At 47.5% G+C, this 24,018-nt stretch overlaps 1 protein-coding gene across 2 annotated transcripts in view; it reads right to left on the bottom strand.

Moving 5' to 3' along the window:
- prom2 (prominin 2) overlaps positions 1–24,018 on the bottom strand; it is a 73,633-nt gene that overhangs the window by 12,111 nt on the left and 37,504 nt on the right. Inside the window, exons 10-19 of one of the 2 annotated variants that reach the window (XM_068001994.1) lie at positions 23,939–24,002; positions 22,142–22,301; positions 11,582–11,734; positions 10,507–10,630; positions 8,776–8,867; positions 7,647–7,731; positions 6,561–6,707; positions 5,987–6,058; positions 2,920–3,009; positions 410–463 (exon numbers count right to left, since the gene is read on the bottom strand). In XM_068001994.1, the coding sequence (XP_067858095.1) occupies positions 410–463; positions 2,920–3,009; positions 5,987–6,058; positions 6,561–6,707; positions 7,647–7,731; positions 8,776–8,867; positions 10,507–10,630; positions 11,582–11,734; positions 22,142–22,301; positions 23,939–24,002 (1,041 nt within the window). Of the gene's footprint in view, positions 1–409; positions 464–586; positions 794–2,919; positions 3,010–5,986; positions 6,059–6,560; positions 6,708–7,646; positions 7,732–8,775; positions 8,868–10,506; positions 10,631–11,581; positions 11,735–22,141; positions 22,302–23,938; positions 24,003–24,018 lie in introns of those variants that run through there. The other variant, XM_068001995.1, reaches the window with a different exon arrangement.

The raw sequence follows: 24,018 nt of genomic DNA, 5'->3' as shown, positions 1-24,018 counted from the left end.
CTGATCTGTATCCCAACTCCATCCACCCGCCTTGGCTCCATATCCCTTTACGCCCTTGGCCAGCAAAAATCCATGTTGGACTGAGCGCCCGATCAGAGAAACTTGTCGTGTAAAAGCCCATGAAAAGTCTATGGGCGAGTGCCAGCCACCAATCGGTCACCACTCACAGGAAAATCTGTCCCATTGCGATCACAAGGTGTTTACGAATGAGGACCCTAACGCCCAATTGATGGATGCAGCTCAGTATCTCAGCCAGGCGTCTGGATCATAGCTGAGCATCTCAAACGTTGCATTTGCCCAATTTTGACAGCCCTGAGCCAGGGATGTAAAGAGTAGGGGAGAGGAGGAGAGGGATCAAGAAGTGACATCTGTAAAACATCAAAGGAACAGCTTCAAACAAATGGTGTACCTCCATCTGTGAGGTGACACGCTGAAGATCCCGAATGCTTTCATTCAACATTTCCTACGAAAACAGAAACAAACACAGTCAACGAAACTCATCTCAGAAATCATTTACATTCTGGCCTATGAGAAAGAATTTCTGTCCCCATTTTTGCCTGGTTTTTCCCCTCTTCGAAGTATTAACTATTACCTCAGGTCTGGTTTACAGACCCCCCAGTAGCTCCTCCATGTTTGCATTCTTCAAGTGTGAGTCCAGACAGTGGCTGTTGATTGGGTATTAGATTGTGGGGAGTCCAATCCTGTTCTGACCCAGTGTCCACACAAATGTGCCTTTCAGCAGGGGTGACTGGTTAATGATCAGGAGTGGGATATCTGGCTGGTTTTCCCCTCCCTAAACCACAGAAATATAGGAATTACTAGACCAAAAATAGACCAAGGTCCATCATCTAGTTCTCCTTCTACCATCCTGGTAGTCCACGTGATACAACGATAATGGAGTTGTTGACCAATCACAGCAATCAGTGAGTCGACAACAGACCCAGACATGAGGTGAGGAAACCCCCCAGTGGGGGAGAGCTCTGGGAACCAGAGGTCCAAAGTCACCCGTTCCTCCCCAGCCTCCCACACGTCAGGTCTCAAATTACTCATATACTGTACCCCAAAATATTATTTTCTGAAAGAAATTGATCTAATTTGTGTTTGGATGAATCGATACGAACTGGTCCCATCGTCTCCCCAGGTCCCCTGTTCCACAGATTGACCACTCGCTCACTGAAATATTGTTTCCGCAGATTAGTTTTGAATTGACCCCCCTTCGAACGCAGGCCGTGTCCTCGGGTTAAGAACATAAGAAATAGGAGCAGGAGTAGGCCAATCGGCCCCTCGAGCCTGCTCCGCCATTCAATAAGATCATGGCTGATCTGATCCTAACCTCAAATCTAAATTCATGTCCAATTTCCTGCCCGCTCCCTGTAACCCCTAATTCCCTTTACTTCTAGGAAACTGTCTATTTCTGTTTTAAATTTATTTAATGATGTAGCTTCCACAGCTTCCTGGGGCAGCAAATTCCACAGACCTACTACCCTCTGAGTGAAGAAGTTTCTCCTCATCTCAGTTTTGAAAGAGCAGCCCCTTATTCTAAGATTATGCCCCCTAGTTCTAGTTTCACCCATCCTTGGGAACATCCTTAGCCCATCCACCCGATCAAGCCCCTTCACAATCTTATATGTTTCAATAAGATCGCCTCTCATTCTTCTGAACTCCAATGAGTAGAGTCCCAATCTACTCAACCTCTCCTCATATGTCCGCCCCCTCATCCCCGGGATTAACCGAGTGAACCTTCTTTGTACTGCCTCGAGAGCAAGTATGTCTTTTCTTAAGTATGGAGACCAAGTATGGGTTCTAGTGTTCTGGATATGGTGAAGCAGTTTGTCGTGGTCTACATTATCCAGTCCCTTTAGAATCCTAAAAACAACAATCATATCACCTCTCAACCCTCTCTCCAGTGAGAACACGCCCAGGGCCACTGACACCAATTGCAGCATCACCATGTCATACCCACCACACAATACAATGGTGGAGTAAGTCTCTAGGGAAGGCCAATAAAGAGAGTGGTGAAAATGTGGAACTCGCTACTACAAGGAGTGGTTGAGGCAAATAGTGTAGATGCATTTAAGGGGAAGCTGGATAAACACATGAGGGAGAAAGGAATAGAAGGATATGTTGACAGGGTGAGATTAAGTAGCGTGGGAGGAGGCTCGTGTGGAGCATAAACACCATCATGGACCGGTTGGGCCGAATGGCCTGTTTCAGTGCTGTAAAATTCTATGTAAACGGTCCATTATAATAAAAATCAATAATTGCAAACACTGGAAATTGGAAACAAAAGCAGAAAATGCTCGGAATACTCAGCAGCTCATTCAACATCTGTGGAGAGAGCAGAAGGGTTAACGTTTCGGGTGTACTGAAGGGTGACACCTGAAATATTAACTTGTCTGCTCTCTCCACAGATACTGATTGACCGGCTGAGAATTCCTAGCATTTCTCTTTTTGTTTAAGGCTCTGTTATGTACTCACAAGAGGGGCTTTCCTGGGTTCACTTTGGCTGCTGCTGCTCCCCCCAAATCAAGGCTCGTTGGAGGCCAGAGATAGGAATCCGGCTCCTTAGGATCCCTGGAGACCTGGGCAGCAGCTCATGGTGATAAAGAGACACCCAACCCTGTCCTTTACATTACAGGGTGCCATGGGCAGTGGGAGTATCATGCATCCAGCATCCTTATCAGTCCTACACTGTGACGGTAACTTCAGACGTGTTTCTGGAAAGAAAAGGGACTGACAATATCATGAGAAACTGGGTAGGTAGGGTTGATGTGTCATAAAAGGATGGGGTCTTGGGGCTCAAGGTCTTTTCCTCTTCCTATACGTTCCAGTCCTTGACGTGTTTCCCATGTTTATTCCCATAGTCCCGGTGCTGTGCCGCTGAAGTAAATGTGTGAACACATCCAGCATAAAACTTACTATGTTTGGCAACATGTTGCTGTGGATCCAGACGTTCAATTCCTTCAGGCTTGCTGCCTCTTTGTCTAATTCAGTTTTGAAGGGGTCTGACTGTAACACAGTGATTGGATGTGTGTTAATATGCACCCTCAGCATCTGGTGACAGTCCTATATTTTGGGGTGAGTTTTGTGAGGGATATTAGCACGGAGAAATTAGAAGTTTTCCCATTTCAGACACCTAGCTTTGGCAGAATAAAGCCCCAAATTCCCCGTCAAACACTCCCAGGTCAGCCTCAGCACCGCCCAATCCAAGGCTGCCAACTCTTTTTAATTGATTCTCGGGATGTGGGCATCGCTGGCAAGGCCGGCATTTATTGCCCATCCCCTAGTCGCCCTGAGAAGATGGTGGTGGGCCTTCTTCTTGAACCACTGGTAGAAGGTTTGATACAACCGAGTGGTTCGCTGGGCCACTTCAGAGGGCAGTTAAGAGTCAACCACGTTGCTGTGGGACAGGAGTCACATATAGGCCCAGGCCGGGTAAGGACGGCAGGTTTCCTTCCCTAAAGTGAACCAGTTGGGTTTTTATGACAATCCGACAGCTTCACTTTTATTGACACCAGCTTTTTTATTTAAACTTAATTCAAATCCTCAAACTGCCATGGTGGGATTTGAACTCACGTTCTCTGGATTATCAGTCCAGGCCTCTGGATTTCTGGTCCAGTAACATAAGCACGACACTGCCTTACCCGAGTATACTCTGATTTATACTGTACCCCACAATATTCCATTCCAGGAAGTTTTATCACTTAACCTGCCATTTCCAACCGCCCTCCTGCTCCCGCCATTGGTCGCCCGACACATCCACCCCCACGGCGCTCCACCTTCCCACGGACAATTGGAAAGCGAACAAACTCTTCATTACCCAATTGGATGATCCTTGATCGTCAGTCAAACAGCCTTTTCTTCCCATATTTTTCCGATAATTTTCTAACTAATAAATAACACCATTCAAAGAAATTTTTTTTTAAAAAATTCTCCCCGGTTGCTTACCGCAGTGTCCTGGAGGTTAATCTTAGATTAGATGCCGATTAAAGCTCCCTCTACACTTTCCCCTCAAATGCTCCCAGGGTAGGTACAGCACGGGTTAGATACATAAGAACATAAGAACATCAGAAATAGGAGCAGGAGTAGACAAATACGGCCCCTCGAGCCTGCTCCGTCATTCAATAAGATCATGGCTGATCTTCAACCTCAACTCCACTTTCTCGCCCGATCCCCATATCCCTTGATTCCCCTAGAGTCCAAAAATCTATCCATCTCAGCCTTGAATATACTCAACGACTGAGCATCCACAGCCCTCTGGGGTAGAGAATTCCAAAGATTCACAACCCTCTGAGTGAAGAAATTCCTCCTCATCTCAGTCTTGAAAGGTCGACCCCTTATCCTGAGACTATGCCCCCTAGTTCTACACTCCCCAGCCAGGGGAAACAACCTCTCAGCATCTACCCTGTCAAGCCCCCTCAGAATCTTATATGTTTCAATGAGATCACCTCTCATTCTTCTAAACTCCAGAGAGTATAGGCCCATTCTACTCAACCTCTCCTCATAGGACAACCCTCTCATCCCAGGAATTAATCAAGTGAACCTACAGAGTAAAGCTCCCTCTACACTGTCCCATCAAACACTCCCAGGGCAGGTACAGCACGGCTTAGATACAGAGTAAAGCTCCCTCTACACTGTCCCATCAAACACCCCCAGGGCAGGTACAGCACAGGTTAGATACAGAGTAAAGCTCCCTCTACACTGTCCCATCAAACACTCCCGGGCCAGGTACAGCATGGGTTAGATACAGAGTAAAGCTCCCTCTACACTATCCAATCAAACACTCCCAGGGCAGGTACAGCACAGGTTAGATACAGAGTAAAGCTCCCTCTACACTGTCCCATCAAACACTCCCGGGCCAGGTACAGCACGGATTAGATACAGAGTAAAGCTCCCTCTACACTGCTCCATGATCTCGGCAAATGGGCAAGCTGCTCCCCGACCTCTAGCAATGACAGACTAAATCTAACCACTCGGGGGACGGGGGGGGGGAGAGGCTGACCTGACCTGTCTGGGCTGCTGCTGCTGGAGACATATGGAGACTCAGAGAGTGAGACATCACGAGCGCATAGCTACACTCCCCTCATAATGCTCTTTAATTAGTCAGAGTTATGATGTCGGGGTGGGGGTAACTCGACAAAGTCTTTTACACAGTTTACTGGCGGCTCCCCCGTGCCACTGTTCGCAGTAAGTCTCATGTTTCATTGTGTTATTCCAAGAGGAGTGACACAGCATCCTTTGCATCGCTGGCCTGTGTTACTCAACACTGTTTGAGAAGCAGGGCCCATCGGAGAGGCCAATTACCCAGCCTCATTTGTAAACTGAATTGTCCAGTTTTGGGAGGAGACCCGAGTGTTGTGTGGATAAATACAGGGCAAAAAAAAGAAAGGACTTGCATTTATCTCGCCCCTTTCAAACCTCAAGACATCCCAAAACGCTTTACAGACAATGGAGTACTTTTTGAACTGCAGTCACTGTAATGTAGGAAATGCGGCAGACAATTTGCGCACAGGAAGATCCCAGAAACAGCAATGTGATTGGTGACCAGATAATCTGTTTTTAGTGATGTTGGTTGAGAGATAAATATTGGCCCCAGGACACCGGGGAGAACTCTTTGAAATTGTGCCATGTGACTTTTTACGTCCTCCCGACAGGTCCTCGGTTCAACATTTCATCCGAAAGACGGCACCTCCGGCAGTGCAGCACTCCCTCAGTACTGCACCGGAGGTGTCGGCCTGGATTTTGTGCTCAAGTTTTTGACTGGGGTTTGAACCAATGTAGGGATTGTCTTATTCCGTATCTAATCTATGTTGTACCTGATCTGAGAGTGTTTCAGTTTGACTCTGGAATGATGGTAAATGTTCGACTCTCCTGCGCGAACATCCTTCAACTTGATGAAAATAAAATTTGCAAAAAAAAAACAGTAATTGAGAAAAGAACAAAAAGCTGTGTCGCCCGTGCATGGCGCGATGGTTGATAAACTCACCACAGTGTTTGAGAGGTTCCGTAGCTTCTCCTCAGCGATGTGCAGTTCAGTCTGAATTAATGGCATTCCCAGCTGGAAAATAGAAAGTAGAAAGTTAGGGGAGTTTGACACCGTCTAAAATCTAACCTCATATTTCACCTTGTACCTCAACATCTGTGTCACTAAACTGACTTAAAACATCTTAAAACATTTACGGCAGCAGATACATTTTTAAAAAAAATCCCTAGTTGCCCTAAGAATGTGGTGCAGTCCCTTGTAGGAGTTTGATACAACTCAGTGGCTTGCTGGGCCACTTCAGAGGACAGTTAAGTGACGACCACGTTGGTTTGGGAGCTGGAGTCACATATCGGCCCGAACCGGGTGAGGACGGCAGGTTTCCTTCCCTAAAGGACATTAGTGAACCAGATGGGTTTTTATTTCCAGATTTTTAAAACTGAATTTGCAGTCTCAAACTGCCACGGTGGGATTTGATCTCACTCTCTCTGGATTAATCAGGCCACTAGCCTCTAGGATGACTAGTCCAGTAACATAACCACTGCACTACATCACATCAATCCATAAGAAAGAGCTTCACCTGCTCCAAGATGTTGGTGAAGTTTAGATCATCAACCCCAGTGTTCAACAAGTCCTTCAAGATCTTCTTGCCCTTATCATTCAGTAAGGTAATCTCGGATAAACTGATGTTCAGTTTATCAAATTTGTTTGTAATTTCCTCTGTATCCTGAAAAAAAAATAATACTCAATATGAGGTAAATGGAATAAGAGGTTGGGTGAGTGACTGGACATCAAAACATTTGAAACAATCATAGAACAAAGTCACCTGGTCAATCAGGTCCGCTCCTCCCACAGCCCATGTACACTCTCCCCTATCATAGACTCTACCCACCCATTTAATCTCCTCCCACAGCCCATGTACACTCTCCCCTATCATGGACTCTACCCACCCATTTAATCTCCTCCCACACCCCATGTACACTCTCCCATATCATGGACTCTACCCACCCATGTAATCTCCTCCCACAGCCCATGTACACTCTCCCCTATCATGGACTCTACACCACCCATTTAATCTGCTGAGGGAAAGTTCTCCAAAGGGAATCAAGCAAAACTCCAGAATGTTCATCGATCCTCAATCTCCATTTTTCGACTCTGGCCTGCTGTCCTCCAGAGACAACTCTTTCCCCCCAAACCCAGCAACACAGGAAGCATTATGCCTCACGCAGTCTATCCCTCTCCCTGTAACCTCCACTCCCATTTCCAACCACAGAGAAACACTGCAAATGCTGAAGACCTGAAATAAAAACAGAAAATGATAGAAATGCTGGAATGATTAATTAACCGCGGACAGCACCCAAATCCTCCTGGCTTATTTACCACACCAAACATGGTCAGCCAACGGGGCAGATGGGGTACTTTTAATTTGCTGCAATCCTTCTGACAGTGGAAGAGAGGGCTGTGGGTTTCTGCAGCCTCCAAAGAACAACCAGTAGCAGCCCCTCCAGTGACAAAGCCCAAATCAGTTAGTTTTCCGCAGATTGAAAAATTGCTCCAAACCCATATCGGAAGATATGGATATTAGCCAAACGTAATTGAAACAACCCGATCTGGTTTTAGGGTCATCGCTAGCATCCAACTGGGGTCCCACTGATTGCTGACGTACTTTACTCAGGTTGAAGAGTTCATTCAAGTTGAAGTTCTGGCCTAGGTCCAAAGCCTTCCAGACAGGTGTGTTGTTCTGGCAGTCACTGTGTACAGAGAAGGAATTGAACACATGAGAGGTCACAGGAGTAACACTGGAGAAATATATATTTCTGTTGTTGAGGAAACCAGGCCCACGGTGCTGGACAGCAACAAGACTGAGAAAAGATTGGGAGAGAAGACCAGGTAGATGAGGAAGTAGGTGACACCAAGATTGAGATTTAAAACCTACAGAGTGTAGGGGGAAAGGACGGTCGAGGGAGGTGACGGGGTCCACAGTTTTGAGGTCCTGGGAGAGAATGAGTTGGAGTCGGAGACGGTGCATTGAGTCTTGTTTTCAATACAGCGAGGATGCAGAGAGGGGAACAATCGTGTGGGATGAGATATTTAGAGCTTGGGAGGATCATTTTAAATTTACCTGAGAGCAAATGAGTGGCAGTGAGAGACATTTGGGCTGCTCGGGTTAGATGAATGTAAGGAGTCGTACGACACCAGGTTATAGTCCAACAGCTTTATTTGAAATCACAAGCTTTTGGAGGCTACCTCCTTCGTCAGGAAAGCTCCGAAAGCTTGTGATTTCAAATAAATCTGTTGGACTATAACCTGGTGTCGTACGACTCCTTACATTTGTCCACCCCAGTCCATCACCGGCATCTCCACATCAGGGTTAGATGAGGGTGAGTGCCACTCACTGAAGGCCTGTATAACTTAGAGCCCCACATCCTGGAATTATTTTCTCCTCCCTCTGTGAACTCTCACCGATGCAGGTCAGGCGCCCCCTGAACTTCACACAAAGGTGGCAATTCCGTGATCCCATGCTCCCAGCGGGGGAGCAACATCGCAGGGAGCACTGGACATGGAATTAAGGCTACAATGCTGTAACCTGATAGGCCGCCCACACTCCTTATTAACTCCAACGCCAGCAAAATACCACTGTTTATGGTGGGAGGGGGGATTTTTTTTTATATTCGTTCATGGGATGTGGGCGTCGCTGGCGAGGCCGGCATTTATTGCCCATCCCTAATGGCCCTTGATAGTTCAGATGAGAGGTATTTGCTCCCAATGTGAATTTTGAAGGTGTTTTTACTCACTTGTAAACACCGTTGATGTTCAGGCTGGTATTCTCCAATCCGAGGAACTGTCCCAAGTTGAAGTCAGCGATCAGCCCCGAGGTCTCAATTATCTGCAACACAAGGGGAAGAGTATAGATGGAACAGATAGAGCCATCTTCGGTACAGGGCTAAAGGGGTACAGTTCACTCTTGCACACTGTGCAGTCCACAACAAGGAAAGAAGACTGTTCCTTTCTGATGTTCTGGATGCCCCTCAGTTCCCCCATCCCTTTGGTTTCGCTCCTTTACATCGATGGGCTGCTCTTTGTCATTAAAGTTTGTGCTCACTGTCGCCTCGTGGTAAGAACAAGACACTGCTAGAAGTGAGACACAGGGAGGGGGCAATATTAACTTATGGCGATAGTGTAAACCGGACGATATCGGATCAGTCGACCGTTATTTGAAATCAATGGAAAGAAAACTCCGGCGAGGTGTTTAACAGGCGGCCAATCCGATATCGCCCATTTATATTATTGGCAAAAGTTAAAATTGCCCCCGGAGAGCTAAAAAAAAATCTTCAGACTTCCAAAGGGTTGTGTAGACCACGGACTGGTGAGATTATTTTACCCTCTCACTATATTCAACGGTTTGTGTCCATCAGTATAGAACTATGAAATATAAGCAGGAAATGCTGGAAATATACAGCAGATCTGTCGGCAACTGAAAAGACAAGAGAAGTCTTCAGTTCATCAGAACACAGACGATGCTAAGCTTGTGATGCGTGGCTGTTTACTTCCAGAATTTTCTGTTTTTATTTAGATTTTTTTTTACCTCTATCAGTACAGGGCTACGTCTGGAATGATGAGTGAAACTGCGACTTTCTCCCAAGTCCAAAACAAAAGTTTGGCACAATCCCTGGCAACTTCTATTTTTTTACCCTTTTGTGATTTCCTTTTATTTTGAGTTTGTCAGGGTGAGGGATGCGAGTGCTTGTGAATATTCTGTTTCAGGCACCCAGTGTCAGCATCAAGCACTCCCAGGTTGGATAAAGCACAGCGAGATCAGAGCAAACTTCCCTCTTCTCTGCCCCAGGAGGGGTGGAGACAGTGAAGGGTTAGAGCTGGAAGGATAGAAACAATGAAGGTTTGGAGATGACACTGAGTTCCTTCAACTCTGGCCTCTTGTCCATCCCCCACTTCCTTTGCCCCCCCCCATTGGCGGCCGTGCCTTCAGCTGCCTGGGCCCTAAGCTCTGGAATTCCCTCCCTAAACCTCTCCACCTCTCTCTCCTCCTTTAAAATGCTCCTTAAAACCTCCCTCTTTGATGAAGCTTTTGGTCACCTGTCCTAATGTCTCCTTCTTTGACTCGGTGTCAATTTTTACCTGACTACGTTCCTGTGAAGCTCCTCGGGATGTTTTCCTATGTTGAAGGTGATATATATTCACAACTTGTATTTGATGATGAGATTGAGCTGGTGAAGGATTGGGTGAGCAGAATTGGAGATGGAGTGATGGAGAAAGTGAAGGATTGGAGATGAAGGGATAGAAACAGTAAAGGATCAGAGGTAGAGGACGACAAGCACTGAACAGATCGAAATGAGGAGTAGAGACAGTGAATGATTGAAGCAAAATGCCTGCAGGACCATTTTGAAGACAATAGCCACCACTAGTTCAAAGAGACAAGAAGAATTACTTCAGGTGGCCCTAGGCTGCTAGTTTGCTGATTTCTAATAAGAATACCATAAACAGACAGAAATACACGAGGGTATTACCTGAAAAAAATCACCATTATACCAGGGTTTGCAAACCAGCGAATATACATTGCCGCCCACGAGAAACACGATGAAGACAAGGAGCATCAGGAGCCATGAGAAGATGAAGCTGAAGCCAACTCCCCTGTTGGAGCAGAGTAAGGTGTTGATGGGTAAAGCTCAGCACTGTTTGATCGAACCCTGCCAGGACAGGTCTGACATGGGGTAAGACTCCCTCTACACTCTCCCAACTACACGCCATAACCTTAACCAATGAAGAGCACTCTTTACTGTCCCAATACCACAATTTCATTTCCCACAGGACCTGCTTTGTGGCCTCCTAGACCCCGTTCGCCATTTGGTGATCAGTGTTGGGCAGTTCTGTGGTACAGGTCTAGTAACTGGGACGGGACTGACCAAACTCATTTCAATTAGGAACATCACAACCAGCAGAGACAAAACATTCATTCCATCAGCTGAGGGCGGATTGGAACCTGGGCCCTGGAGGTGGAAGGTCATTTATCTAAAGGACTATGTCACCCATTCACAGCAAAAGTGGAATTGTCAAAAGTGGGCACATGCCTCAGAATCTGTACATGTCAGGTTGCTGATCTCAGCTCCGTGAGGGGGAGGGACAATGGGTGGAGACCCAGTGACTCCGACAGGACGGGTGAGAGGATCCTGGAATGATTCTATTACATCTCCTGCCAGACGGATTCTTTTCTTATTCAGCCTCGGGATGTGGGCGTTGCTGGCAAAACGGGTAAAGCCGAGGCCCCGTCTGCCCCTCTCAGGTGGATGTAAAAGATCCCATGGCACTTTTCGAAAAAGAGCAGGGGAAGTTCTCCCGGTGTCCTGGACAATATTTATCCCTCAACCAACATCAATTTAAAAAAAGATTATCTGGTCATTTATCTCATTGGTGTCTATTGGATCTTGCTGTGCACAAATTGGCTTCTGTATTTCCGACATTACCCACACTTCAGAAGTGGCTGTAAAGCACTTTCAGATGCCTCGAGGTTGTGAATGGTGCTGTAGGAATCCACTGCAACCCCAAAATAAAAAATGAATATTAAAAAGTTCAGTTTCTTCTTACGCCATGAAGAGATTCCCTCCACAGTTGGACAACAAGCTTCGTTCCGTGGAAATCTCATTGGGTTTGAGGCACGCTGCTCCCAGGAGAAGTCCCAGATAATTACACACAACAACCAGGAGAATTAAACAGGAGAGCACGATCCCAACTGTCCACCTGAAATATGGGAATAACAGGACAGAGTGATCCAAAATACTCAGGAAATTTATAAAACACAGCAATCCCACCAGCCACCTAAAATCCAGGAAGGACGTGGAATATCAGAGATTAAAGAGAGGGTCTGGGATATATCAGAGTGTGTTACAGTGAGGGGTGTGGGGTATATCAGAGTGTGTTACAGTGAGGGGTGTGGGGTATATCAGAGTGTTACAGTGAGGGGTGTGGGGTATATCAGAGAGTGTTACAGTGAGGGGTGTGGGGTATATCAGAGAGTGTTACAGTGAGGGGTGTGGGGTATATCAGAGAGTGTTACAGTGAGGGGTGTGGGGTATATCAGAGTGTGTTACAGTGAGGGGTGTGGAGTATATCAGAGAGTGTTACAGTGAGGGGTGTGGGGTATATCAGAGTGTGTTACAGTGAGGGGTGTGGGGTATATCAGAGTGTGTTACAGTGAGGGGTGTGGGGTATATCAGAGTGTGTTACAGTGAGGGGTGTGGGGTATATCAGAGTGTGTTACAGTGAGGGGTGTGGGGTATATCAGAGAGTGTTACAGTGAGGGGTGTGGGGTATATCAGAGAGTGTTACAGTGAGGGGTGTGGGGTATATCAGAGAGTGTTACAGTGAGGGGTGTGGGGTATATCAGAGAGTGTTACAGTGAGGGGTGTGGGGTATATCAGGGTGTGTTACAGTGAGGGGTGTGGGGTATATCAGAGTGTGTTACAGTGAGGGGTGTGGGGTATATCAGTGAGTATTAAAGTGAGGGGTGTGGGGTATATCAGAGTGTGTTACAGTGAGGGGTGTGGGATATAAAAGTGAGTGTTACAGTGAGGGGTGTGGGGTATATCAGAGTGTGTTACAGTGAGGGGTGTGGGATATATCAGAGAGTGTTACAGTGAGGGGTGTGGGGTATATCAGAGTGTGTTACAGTGAGGGGTGTGGGGTATATCAGAGTGTGTTACAGTGAGGGGTGTGGGATATATCAGAAAGTGTTACAGTGAGGGGTGTGGGATATAAAAGTGAGTGTTACAGTGAGGGGTGTGGGGTATATCAGAGTGTGTTACAGTGAGAGGTGTGAGATATATCAGAGAGTGTTACAGTGAGGGGTGTGGGGTATATCAGTGAGTGTTAAAGTGAGGGGTGTGGGGTATATCAGAGAGTGTTACAGTGAGGGGTGTGGGGTATATCAGTGAGTGTTACAGTGAGGGGTGTGGGGTATATCAGAGAGTGTTACAGTGAGGGGTGTGGGGTATATCAGAGTGTGTTACAGTGAGGGGTGTGGGGTATATCAGAGAGTGTTACAGTGAGGGGTGTGGGGTATATCAGAGTGTTACAGTGAGGGGTGTGGGATATATCAGAGTGTTACAATGAGGGGTGTGAGGTAAATCAGAGTGTGTTACAGTGAGGGGTGTGGGGTATATCAGAGTGTTACAGTGAGGGGTGTGGGATATATCAGAGTGTTACAATGAGGGGTGTGAGGTAAATCAGAGAGTGTTACAGTGAGAGGTGTGGGGTATATCAGTGAGTGTTAAAGTGAGGGGTGTGGGATATAAAAGTGAGTGTTACAGTGAGGGGTGTGGGATATATCAGAGAGTGTTACAGTGAGGGTTGTGGGGTATATCAGTGAGTGTTAAAGTGAGGGTTGTGGGGTATATCAGTGAGTGTTAAAGTGAGGGTTGTGGGGTATATCAGAGAGTGTTACAGTGAGGGGTGTGGGATATAAAAGTGAGTGTTACAGTGAGGGGTGTGGGATATATCAGAGTGTTACAGTGAGGGGTGTGGGGTATATCAGAGTGTTACAGTGAGGGGTGTGAGATATATCAGAGAGTGTTACAGTGAGAGGTGTGGGGTATATCAGTGAGTGTTAAAGTGAGGGTTGTGGGGTATATCAGAGTGTGTTACAGTGAGGGGTGTGGGGTATATCAGAGAGTGCTACAGTGAGGGGTGTGGGGTATGTCAGAGAGTGTTACAGTGAGGGGTGTGGGGTATATCAGAGAGTGTTACAGTGAGGGGTGTGGGGTATATCAGAGAGTGCTACAGTGAGGGGTGTGGGGTATGTCAGAGAGTGTTACAGTGAGGGGTGTGGGGTATATCAGAGAGTGTTACAGTGAGGGGTGTGGGATATAAAAGTGAGTGTTACAGTGAGGGGTGTGGGGTATATCAGAGAGTGTTACAGTGAGGGGTGTGGGGTATATCAGAGTGTTACAGTGAGGGGTGTGGAGTATATCAGAGTGTGTTACAGTGAGGGGTGTGGGGTATATCAGAGTGTTACAGTGAGGGGTGTGGGGTATATCAGAGAGTGTTACAGTGAGGGGTGTGGGATATATCAGAGTGTGACAGTGAGGGGTGTGGGGTATATCAGAGTGTGTTACAGTGAGGGGTGTGGGGTATATCAGAGAGTGTTACAGTGAGGGGTGTGGGGTATATCGGAGTGTGTTACAGTGAGGGGTGTGGGGTATATCAGAGATTGTTACAGTGAGGGGTGTGGGGTATAAAAGTGAGTGTTACAGTGAGGGGTGTGGGGTATATCAGAGCGTTACAGTGAGGGGTGTGGGGTATATCAGAGAGTGTTACAGTGAGGGGTGTGGGGTATATCAGAGTGTTACGGTGAGGGGTGTGGGATATATCAGGGAGTGTTACAGTGAGGGGTGTGGGGTATATCAGAGTGTGTTACAGTGAGGGGTGTGGGGTATATCAGGGAGTGTTACAGTGAGGGGTGTGGGGTATAAAAGTGAGTGTTACAGTGAGGGGTGTGGGGTATATCAGGGAGTGTTACAGTGAAGGGTGTGGGGTATATCAGAGAGTGTTACAGTGAGGGGTGTGGGGTATATCAGAGTGTGTTACAGTGAGGGGTGTGGGGTATATCAGAGTGTGTTACAGTGAGGGGTGTGGGGTATATCAGAGTGTGTTACAGTGAGGGGTGTGGGGTATATCGGAGTGTGTTACAGTGAGGGGTGTGGAGTATAAAAGTGGGTGTTACAGTGAGGGGTGTGGGGTATATCAGAGAGTGTTACAGTGAGGGTTGTGGGGTATATCAGAGTGTTACAGTGAGGGGTGTGGGGTATATCAGAGTGTTACAGTGAGGGGTGTGGGGTATATCAGAGTGTTACAGTGAGGGGTGTGGGGTATATCAGAGTGTTACAGTGAGGGGGGTGGGGTATATCAGAGTGTTACAGTGAGGGGGGTGGGGTATATCAGAGTGTTACAGTGAGGGGTGTGGGATATATCAGAGTGTTACAGTGAGGGGTGCGGGGTATATCAGAGTGTTACAGTGAGGGGTGTGGGGTATATCAGAGTGTTACAGTGAGGGGGGTGGGGTATATCAGAGTGTTACAGTGAGGGGTGTGGGGTATATCAGAGTGTTACAGTGAGGGGTGTGGGGTATATCAGAGTGTTACAGTGAGGGGGGTGGGGTATATCAGAGTGTTACAGTGAGGGGTGTGGGGTATATCAGAGTGTTACAGTGAGGGGTGTGGGGTATATCAGTGAGTGTTACAGTGAGGGGGGTGGGGTATATCAGAGAGTGTTACAGTGAGGGGTGTGGGGTATATCAGAGAGTGTTACAGTGAGGGTTGTGGGGTATATCAGAGTGTGTTACAGTGAGGGGTGTGGGGTATATCAGAGAGTGTTACAGTGAGGGGGGTGGGGTATAATAGAGAGTGTTACAGTGAGGGGTGTGGGGTATATCAGAGTGTGTTACAGTGAGGGGTGTGGGGTATATCATTGAGTGTTACAGTGAGGGGTGTGGGGTATATCAGAGAGTGTTACAGTGAGGGGTGTCGGATATAAAAGTGAGTGTTACAGTGAGGGGTGTGGGGTATATCAGAGAGTGTTACAGTGAGGGGTGTGGGGTACATCAGAGAGTGTTACAGTGAGGGGTGTGGGATATAAAAGTGAGTGTTACAGTGAGGGGTGTGGGGTATATCAGAGTGTTACAGTGAGGGGTGTGGGGTATATCAGAGTGTGTTACAGTGAGGGGTGTGGGGTATATCGGAGTGTGTTACAGTGAGGGGTGTGGGGTATAAAAGTGAGTGTTACAGTCAGGGGGGTGGGGTATATCAGAGTGTGTTACAGTGAGGGGTGTGGGGTATATCAGAGAGTGTTACAGTGAGGGGTGTGGGGTATATCAGAGTGTGTTACAGTGAGGGGTGTGGGGTATATCAGAGAGTGTTACAGTGAGGGGTGTGGGGTATATCAGAGTGTGTTACAGTGAGGGGTGTGGGATATATCAGACTGTGTTACAGTGAGGGGTGTGGGGTATATCAGAGTGTTACAGTGAGAGGTGTGGGGTATATCAGAGAGTGTTACAGTGAGGGGTGTGGGATATAAAAGTGAGTGTTACGGTGAGGGGTGTGGGGTATATCAGAGAGTGTTACAGTGAGGGGTGTGGGATATATCAGAGTGTTACAGTGAGGGGGGTGGGGTATAACAGAGAGTGTTACAGTGAGGGGTGTGGGGTATATCAGAGTGTGTTACAGTGAGGGGTGTGGGATATAAAATGAGTGTTACAGTGAGGGGGGTGGGGTATATCAGAGTGTGTTACAGTGAGGGGTGTGTGATATAAAAGTGAGTGTTACAGTGAGGGGTGTGGGGTATATCAGAGAGTGTTACAGTGAGGGGTGTGGGGTATATCATTGAGTGTTACAGTGAGGGGTGTGGGGTATAAAAGTGAGTGTTACAGTGAGGGGGGTGGGGTATAAAAGTGAGTGTTACAGTGAGGGGGGTGGGGTATATCAGAGTGTGTTACAGTGAGGGGTGTGTGATATAAAAGTGAGTGTTACAGTGAGGGGTGTGGGGTATATCAGAGAGTGTTACAGTGAGGGGTGTGGGGTATATCATTGAGTGTTACAGTGAGGGGTGTGGGGTATATCAGAGAGTGTTACAGTGAGGGGTGTGGGGTATATCAGAGTGTGCTACAGTGAGGGGTGTGGGGTATATCAGAGAGTGTTACAGTGAGGGGTGTGGGGTATATCAGAGTGTGCTACAGTGAGGGGTGTGGGGTATATCAGAGAGTGTTACAGTGAGGGGTGTGGGGTATATCAGAGAGTGTTACAGTGAGGGGTGTGGGGTATATCAGAGTGTGTTACAGTGAGGGGTGTGGGGTATATCAGAGAGTGTTACAGTGAGGGGTGTGGGGTATATCGGAGTGTGTTACAGTGAGGGGTGTGGGGTATAAAAGTGAGTGTTACAGTGAGGGGTGTGGGGTATATCAGAGTGTGTTGCAGTGAGGGGTGTGGGACATATCAGAGAGTGTTACAGTGAGGGGTGTGGGGTATATCAGAGAGTGTTACAGTGAGGGGTGTGGGATATAAAAGTGAGTGTTACAGTGAGGGGTGTGGGATATATCAGAGTGTTACAGTGAGGGGGGTGGGGTATATCAGAGTGTTACAGTGAGGGTGTGAGATATATCAGAGAGTGTTACAGTGAGGGTTGTGGGGTATATCAGTGAGTGTTAAAGTGAGGGTTGTGGGGTATATCAGTGAGTGTTAAAGTGAGGGTTGTGGGGTATATCAGAGAGTGTTACAGTGAGGGGTGTGGGATATAAAAGTGAGTGTTACAGTGAGGGGTGTGGGATATATCAGAGTGTTACAGTGAGGGGTGTGGGGTATATCAGAGTGTTACAGTGAGGGGTGTGGGGTATATCAGAGAGTGTTACAGTGAGAGGTGTGGGGTATATCAGTGAGTGTTAAAGTGAGGGTTGTGGGGTATATCAGAGTGTGTTACAGTGAGGGGTGTGGGGTATATCATTGAGTGTTACAGTGAGGGGTGTGGGGTATATCAGAGAGTGCTACAGTGAGGGGTGTGGGGTATATCAGAGAGTGTTACAGTGAGGGGTGTGGGATATAAAAGTGAGTGTTACAGTGAGGGGTGTGGGGTATATCAGAGAGTGTTACAGTGAGGGGTGTGGAGTATATCAGAGTGTGTTACAGTGAGGGGTGTGGGGTATATCAGAGTGTTACAGTGAGGGGTGTGGGGTATATCAGAGAGTTTTACAGTGAGGGGTGTGGGATATATCAGAGTGTTACAGTGAGGGGTGTGGGGTATATCAGAGTGTGTTACAGTGAGGGGTGTGGGGTATATCAGAGAGTGTTACAGTGAGGGGTGTGGGGTATATCGGAGTGTGTTACAGTGAGGGGTGTGGGGTATATCAGAGATTGTTACAGTGAGAGGTGTGGGGTATATCAGAGAGTGTTACAGTGAGGGGTGTGGGGTATATCAGAGCGTTACAGTGAGGGGTGTGGGGTATATCAGAGAGTGTTACAGTGAGGGGTGTGGGGTATATCAGAGTGTTACGGTGAGGGGTGTGGGATATATCAGAGAGTGTTACAGTGAGGGGTGTGGGGTATATCAGAGTGTGTTACAGTGAGGGGTGTGGGGTATATCAGGGAGTGTTACAGTGAGGGGTGTGGGGTATAAAAGTGAGTGTTACAGTGAGGGGTGTGGGGTATATCAGAGTGTGTTACAGTGAGGGGTGTGGGGTATATCAGAGTGTGTTACAGTGAGGGGTGTGGGGTATATCAGAGAGTGTTACAGTGAGGGGGGTGGGGTATAATAGAGAGTGTTACAGTGAGGGGTGTGGGGTATATCAGAGTGTGTTACAGTGAGGGGTGTGGGGTATATCAGAGAGTGTTACAGTGAGGGGGGTGGGGTATAATAGAGAGTGTTACAGTGAGGGGTGTGGGGTATATCAGAGTGTGTTACAGTGAGGGGTGTGGGGTATATCATTGAGTGTTACAGTGAGGGGTGTGGGGTATATCAGAGAGTGTTACAGTGAGGGGTGTCGGATATAAAAGTGAGTGTTACAGTGAGGGGTGTGGGGTATATCAGAGAGTGTTACAGTGAGGGGTGTGGGGTACATCAGAGAGTGTTACAGTGAGGGGTGTGGGATATAAAAGTGAGTGTTACAGTGAGGGGTGTGGGGTATATCAGAGTGTTACAGTGAGGGGTGTGGGGTATATCAGAGTGTGTTACAGTGAGGGGTGTGGGGTATATCGGAGTGTGTTACAGTGAGGGGTGTGGGGTATAAAAGTGAGTGTTACAGTCAGGGGGGTGGGGTATATCAGAGTGTGTTACAGTGAGGGGTGTGGGGTATATCAGAGAGTGTTACAGTGAGGGGTGTGGGGTATATCAGAGTGTGTTACAGTGAGGGGTGTGGGGTATATCAGAGAGTGTTACAGTGAGGGGTGTGGGGTATATCAGAGTGTGTTACAGTGAGGGGTGTGGGGTATATCAGAGTGTGTTACAGTGAGGGGTGTGGGGTATATCAGAGAGTGTTACAGTGAGGGGTGTGGGATATATCAGAGTGTTACAGTGAGGGGTGTGGGGTATATCAGAGTGTTACAGTGAGGGGTGTGGGGTATATCAGAGTGTTACAGTGAGGGGTGTGGGATATATCAGAGTGTTACAGTGAGAGGTGTGGGGTATATCAGAGAGTGTTACAGTGAGGGGTGTGGGGTATATCAGAGTGTGTTACAGTGAGGGGTGTGGGATATAAAAGTGAGTGTTACAGTGAGGGGGGTGGGGTATATCAGAGAGTGTTACAGTGAGGGGTGTGGGGTATATCAGAGTGTGTTACAGTGAGGGGTGTGGGATATAAAAGTGAGTGTTACAGTGAGGGGGGTGGGGTATATCAGAGAGTGTTACAGTGAGGGGTGTGGGATATAAAAGTGAGTGTTACAGTGAGGGGTGTGGGGTATATCATTGAGTGTTACAGTGAGGGGTTTGGGGTATATCATTGAGTGTTACAGTGAGGGGTGTGGGGTATATCAGAGAGTGTTACAGTGAGGGGTGTGGGGTATATCATTGAGTGTTACAGTGAGGGGTGTGGGGTATATCAGAGTGTGCTACAGTGAGGGGTGTGGGGTATATCATTGAGTGTTACAGTGAGGGGTGTGGGGTATATCAGAGAGTGTTACAGTGAGGAGTGTGGGGTATATCAGAGTGTGTTACAGTGAGGGGTGTGGGGTATATCAGAGAGTGTTACAGTGAGGGGTGTGGGGTATATCGGAGTGTGTTACAGTGAGGGGTGTGGGGTATAAAAGTGAGTGTTACAGTGAGGGGTGTGGGGTATATCAGAGTGTGTTGCAGTGAGGGGTGTGGGACATATCAGAGAGTGTTACAGTGAGGGGTGTGGGGTATATCAGAGAGTGTTACAGTGAGGGGTGTGGGATATAAAAGTGAGTGTTACAGTGAGGGGTGTGGGGTATATCAGAGAGTGTTACAGTGAGGGGTGTTGGGTATATCAGAGTGTTACGGTGAGGGGTGTGGCGTATATCAGAGAGTGTTACAGTGAGGGGTGTGGGATATAAAAGTGAGTGTTACAGTGAGGGGTGTGGGGTATATCAGAGAGTGTTACAGTGAGGGGTGTGGGGTATATCAGAGAGTGTTACAGTGAGGGGTGTGGGGTATAAAAGTGAGTGTTACAGTGAGGGGGTGCGGTATATCAGAGTGTTACAGTGAGGGGTGTGGGATATATCAGAGAGTGTTACAGTGAGGGGTGTGGGGTATATCAGAGTGTTACGGTGAGGGGTGTGGGGTATATCAGAGAGTGTTACAGTGAGGGGTGTGGGGTATATCAGAGAGTGTTACAGTGAGGGGTGTGGGTTATATCAGAGTGTTGCAGTGAGGGGTGTGGGATATATCAGAGTGTTACAGTGAGGGGTGTGGGATATATCAGAGTGTTACAGTGAGGGTTGCGGGGTATATCAGAGAGTGTTACAGTGAGAGGTGTGGGGTATATCAGAGAGTGTTACAGTGAGGGGTGTGGGGTATATCAGAGTGTTACAGTGAGGGTTGCGGGGTATATCAGAGAGTGTTACAGTGAGAGGTGTGGGGTATATCAGAGTGTGTTACAGTGAGGGGTGTGGGGTATATCAGAGTGTTACAGTGAGGGGTGTGGGACATATCAGAGAGTGTTACAGTGAGGGGTGTGGGGTATATCAGAGAGTGTTACAGTGAGGGGTGTGGGGTATATCAGAGAGTGTTACAGTGAGGGGTGTGGGATATAAAAGTGAGTGTTACAGTGAGGGGTGTGGGGTATATCAGAGAGTGTTACAGTGAGGGGTGTGGGGTATATCAGAGAGTGTTACAGTGAGGGGTGTGGGGTATATCAGAGAGTGTTACAGTGAGGGGTGTGGGGTATAAAAGTGAGTGTTACAGTGAGGGGGTGCGGTATATCAGAGTGTTACAGTGAGGGGTGTGGGATATATCAGAGAGTGTTACAGTGAGGGGTGTGGGGTATATCAGAGTGTTACGGTGAGGGGTGTGGGGTATATCAGAGAGTGTTACAGTGAGGGGTGTGGGGTATATCAGAGAGTGTTACAGTGAGGGGTGTGGGGTATATCAGAGAGTGTTACAGTGAGGGGTGTGGGGTATAAAAGTGAGTGTTACAGTGAGGGGTGTGGGGTATATCAGAGTGTGTTACAGTGAGGGGTGTGGGGTATATCAGAGAGTGTTACAGTGAGGGGTGTGGGGTATATCAGAGTGTTACGGTGAGGGGTGTGGGGTATATCAGAGTGTGTTACAGTGAGGGGTGTGGGTTATATCAGAGTGTTACAGTGAGGGGTGTGGGATATATCAGAGTGTTTTACAGTGAGGGGTGTGGGGTATATCAGAGTGTTACAGTGAGGGGTGTGGGATATATCAGAGAGTGTTACAGTGAGGGGTGTGGGGTATATCAGAGTGTTACAGTGAGGGGTGTGGGATATATCAGAGTGTGTTACAGTGAGGGGTGTGGGTTATATCAGAATGTTACAGTGAGGGGTGTGGGGTATATCAGAGTGTGTTACAGTGAGGGGTGTGGGTTATATCAGAGTGTTACAGTGAGGGGTGTGGGGTATATCAGAGTGTTACAGTGAGGGGTGTGGGGTATATCAGAGAGTGTTACAGTGAGGGGTGTGGGGTATATCAGAGTGTGTTACAGTGAGGGGTGCGGGGTATATCAGAGTGTTACAGTGAGGGGTGTGGGCTATATCAGAGTGTGTTACAGTGAGGGGTGTGGGGTATATCAGAGATTGTTACAGTGAGGGGTGTGGGGTATAAAAGTGAGTGTTACAGTGAGGGGTGTGGGGTATATCAGAGATTGTTACAGTGAGGGGTGTGGGGTATATCAGAGTGTTACAGTGAGGGGTGTGGGGTATATCAGAGTGTGTTACAGTGAGGGGTGTGGGGTATATCAGAGTGTTACAGTGAGGGGTGTGGGGTATATCAGAGTGTTACAGTGAGGGGGTGTGGGGTATATCAGAGTGTTACAGTGAGGGGGTGTGGGGTATATCAGAGTGTTACAGTGAGGGGGTGTGGGGTATATCAGAGTGTTACAGTGAGGGGGTGTGGGGTATATCAGAGTGTTACAGTGAGTGGTGTGGGGTATATCAGGTCGAACGTGCAGTCGGCCCTTTTGAATCTTACCTGTACCGATTTCCCTGTTGGACCTGTGGGAGGTACTCATTTATCGAGCTGTTCACCTTGTCCAGTTGGGAATTGACTGATATCAGTGTGCTTGATGTCGGAAACTCCTGCGTGGCATTTTGTATCTGATTTTCGATACTTTTTATACTTGTCTTCATTTCTGCACATTCACAAAAACAAGATTAAAATTGATGGTATGAAACAATTTTTAAAAACTCACTAAACACTAGTGCACAGACACAAAAAGTAACCAAAACGGCTGATGGAATGTTGACCTTTACCCCAAGGGGGCTGGAATACAGGGGGGAGAATGTTATGATTCAGTTGTACAGAACCCTGGCCAGACCCCATCTGGAGAGGCTGTGTTCAGTTCTGGGCCCCGTCCCTCAGGAAGGATATATCGGCCTTGGAGGGGGCGCAGCGCAGGTTCACCAGAATGATACTGGGGCTTAAAAGGTTAAATTCTAAGGACAGGTTGCATAGACTTGGTCTGTATTCCCTTGAGTTTAGAAGGTTGAGGGGTGATTTAAAATGGTGTTTAAAATGACAAGTGTTTTGAAAAACTATTTCCTCTGGTGGGGGGAATCCAGAACAACAAATTTAGACCCAGGCCATTCAGAAGAACTTTTTCACACAAACGGTGATGCAAATCTGGAATTCCCTCTCCCAAAAGGCCGTGGATTCTGGGTCAATTGGAGCTTTCAAGGCTGAGATCGATAGATTTTTGTCTCCGTTCCTGCCTCAGCCCATCTGCTGCTGAAACCCTCATCCTTGCTTTTGTTACCTCCAGACTCAACAACAACAATTTGCATTTATATAGCACCTTTAACGTAGTAAAACGTCCCAAGGCGCTTCGCAGGAGGGCAGTCAGACAAAATTTGACACCGAGCCACATAAGGAGATATTAGGACAGGTGACCAAAAGCTTGGTCCAAGAGGTAGGTTTTAAGGAGCGTCTTAAAGGAGGAGAGAGAGGTGGAGAGGTTTAGGGAGGGAATTCCAGAGCTTAGGGCCCAGACGGCTGAAGGCACGGCCGCCAATGGTGGCAGACTACATCATTATCTAAAGGCCACGATCAATGCCGTGAAGCCATAGCCATCAGCTGACGCTTTTCTCTCTCTCAGCCGATTTCAGTTCTGTTCTGTGTAAACATTAAGTGTACTTGGTGTTGGTCCTGCCCATGTGCACTTTTCTGGGTTAAATACCATTCACCAGTGATAGGCCTTTTCCACAGCGCGTTTAAATCCGCTTGCAGAGATCTGCTCCCCTCTGCAGTCCTAACACTCACACAAATTTTCATATCGTCCACAAACTTGCAGACCACTCCCCCAACACCTACATCCAGGTCATTTATGAAAATAGTATAAAGCAGAGGTCCTAACTCCAATCCATGGGGGACACCACTGGTAACAGGTCTCCAAGCAGATCCACAGCCGTTAATAACAACTCGCCATCTACGGGAATGTAGTCAGTTCTTGATCCATTGCATATATTGGCATTGGATATTGGAATAGCACAATGTCATTGTACAATGGTTCTTAGCATTACAGCTCTCATTGGTATTACATACCAGCAGGACATATTGCTGATATATCAGTGCTGTGTAATGCCTCTTGCTCACACGGTACATTGGAGCTACACACTGCCCATTGGACAAGATACCATGGGGCAGCAAAGAAGAGGAAAGTAATAATCGAATGTTACTGACATCCACACTGTGCACAGTGACACCAAGGAGCAGCATCATTACTGGTTAGGTTTGTAGTGTACAACAGGTTTAATCAAGGACTGCACTCACCTGACACCGTGATGGCTGATTGGTTGGCAACCAGGGCTGGCGTGTCATTAAAAGCTTTGTAACCCTTTGCAGAAAGGAAC

This window comes from Heptranchias perlo, chromosome 21 (genome assembly GCF_035084215.1).
Source record: "Heptranchias perlo isolate sHepPer1 chromosome 21, sHepPer1.hap1, whole genome shotgun sequence".
Classification (NCBI taxonomy): Eukaryota; Metazoa; Chordata; class Chondrichthyes; order Hexanchiformes; family Hexanchidae; genus Heptranchias; species Heptranchias perlo.
Note: the sequence above shows the minus strand (reverse complement) of the source record. Positions and strands in the feature narration are given on the sequence as shown.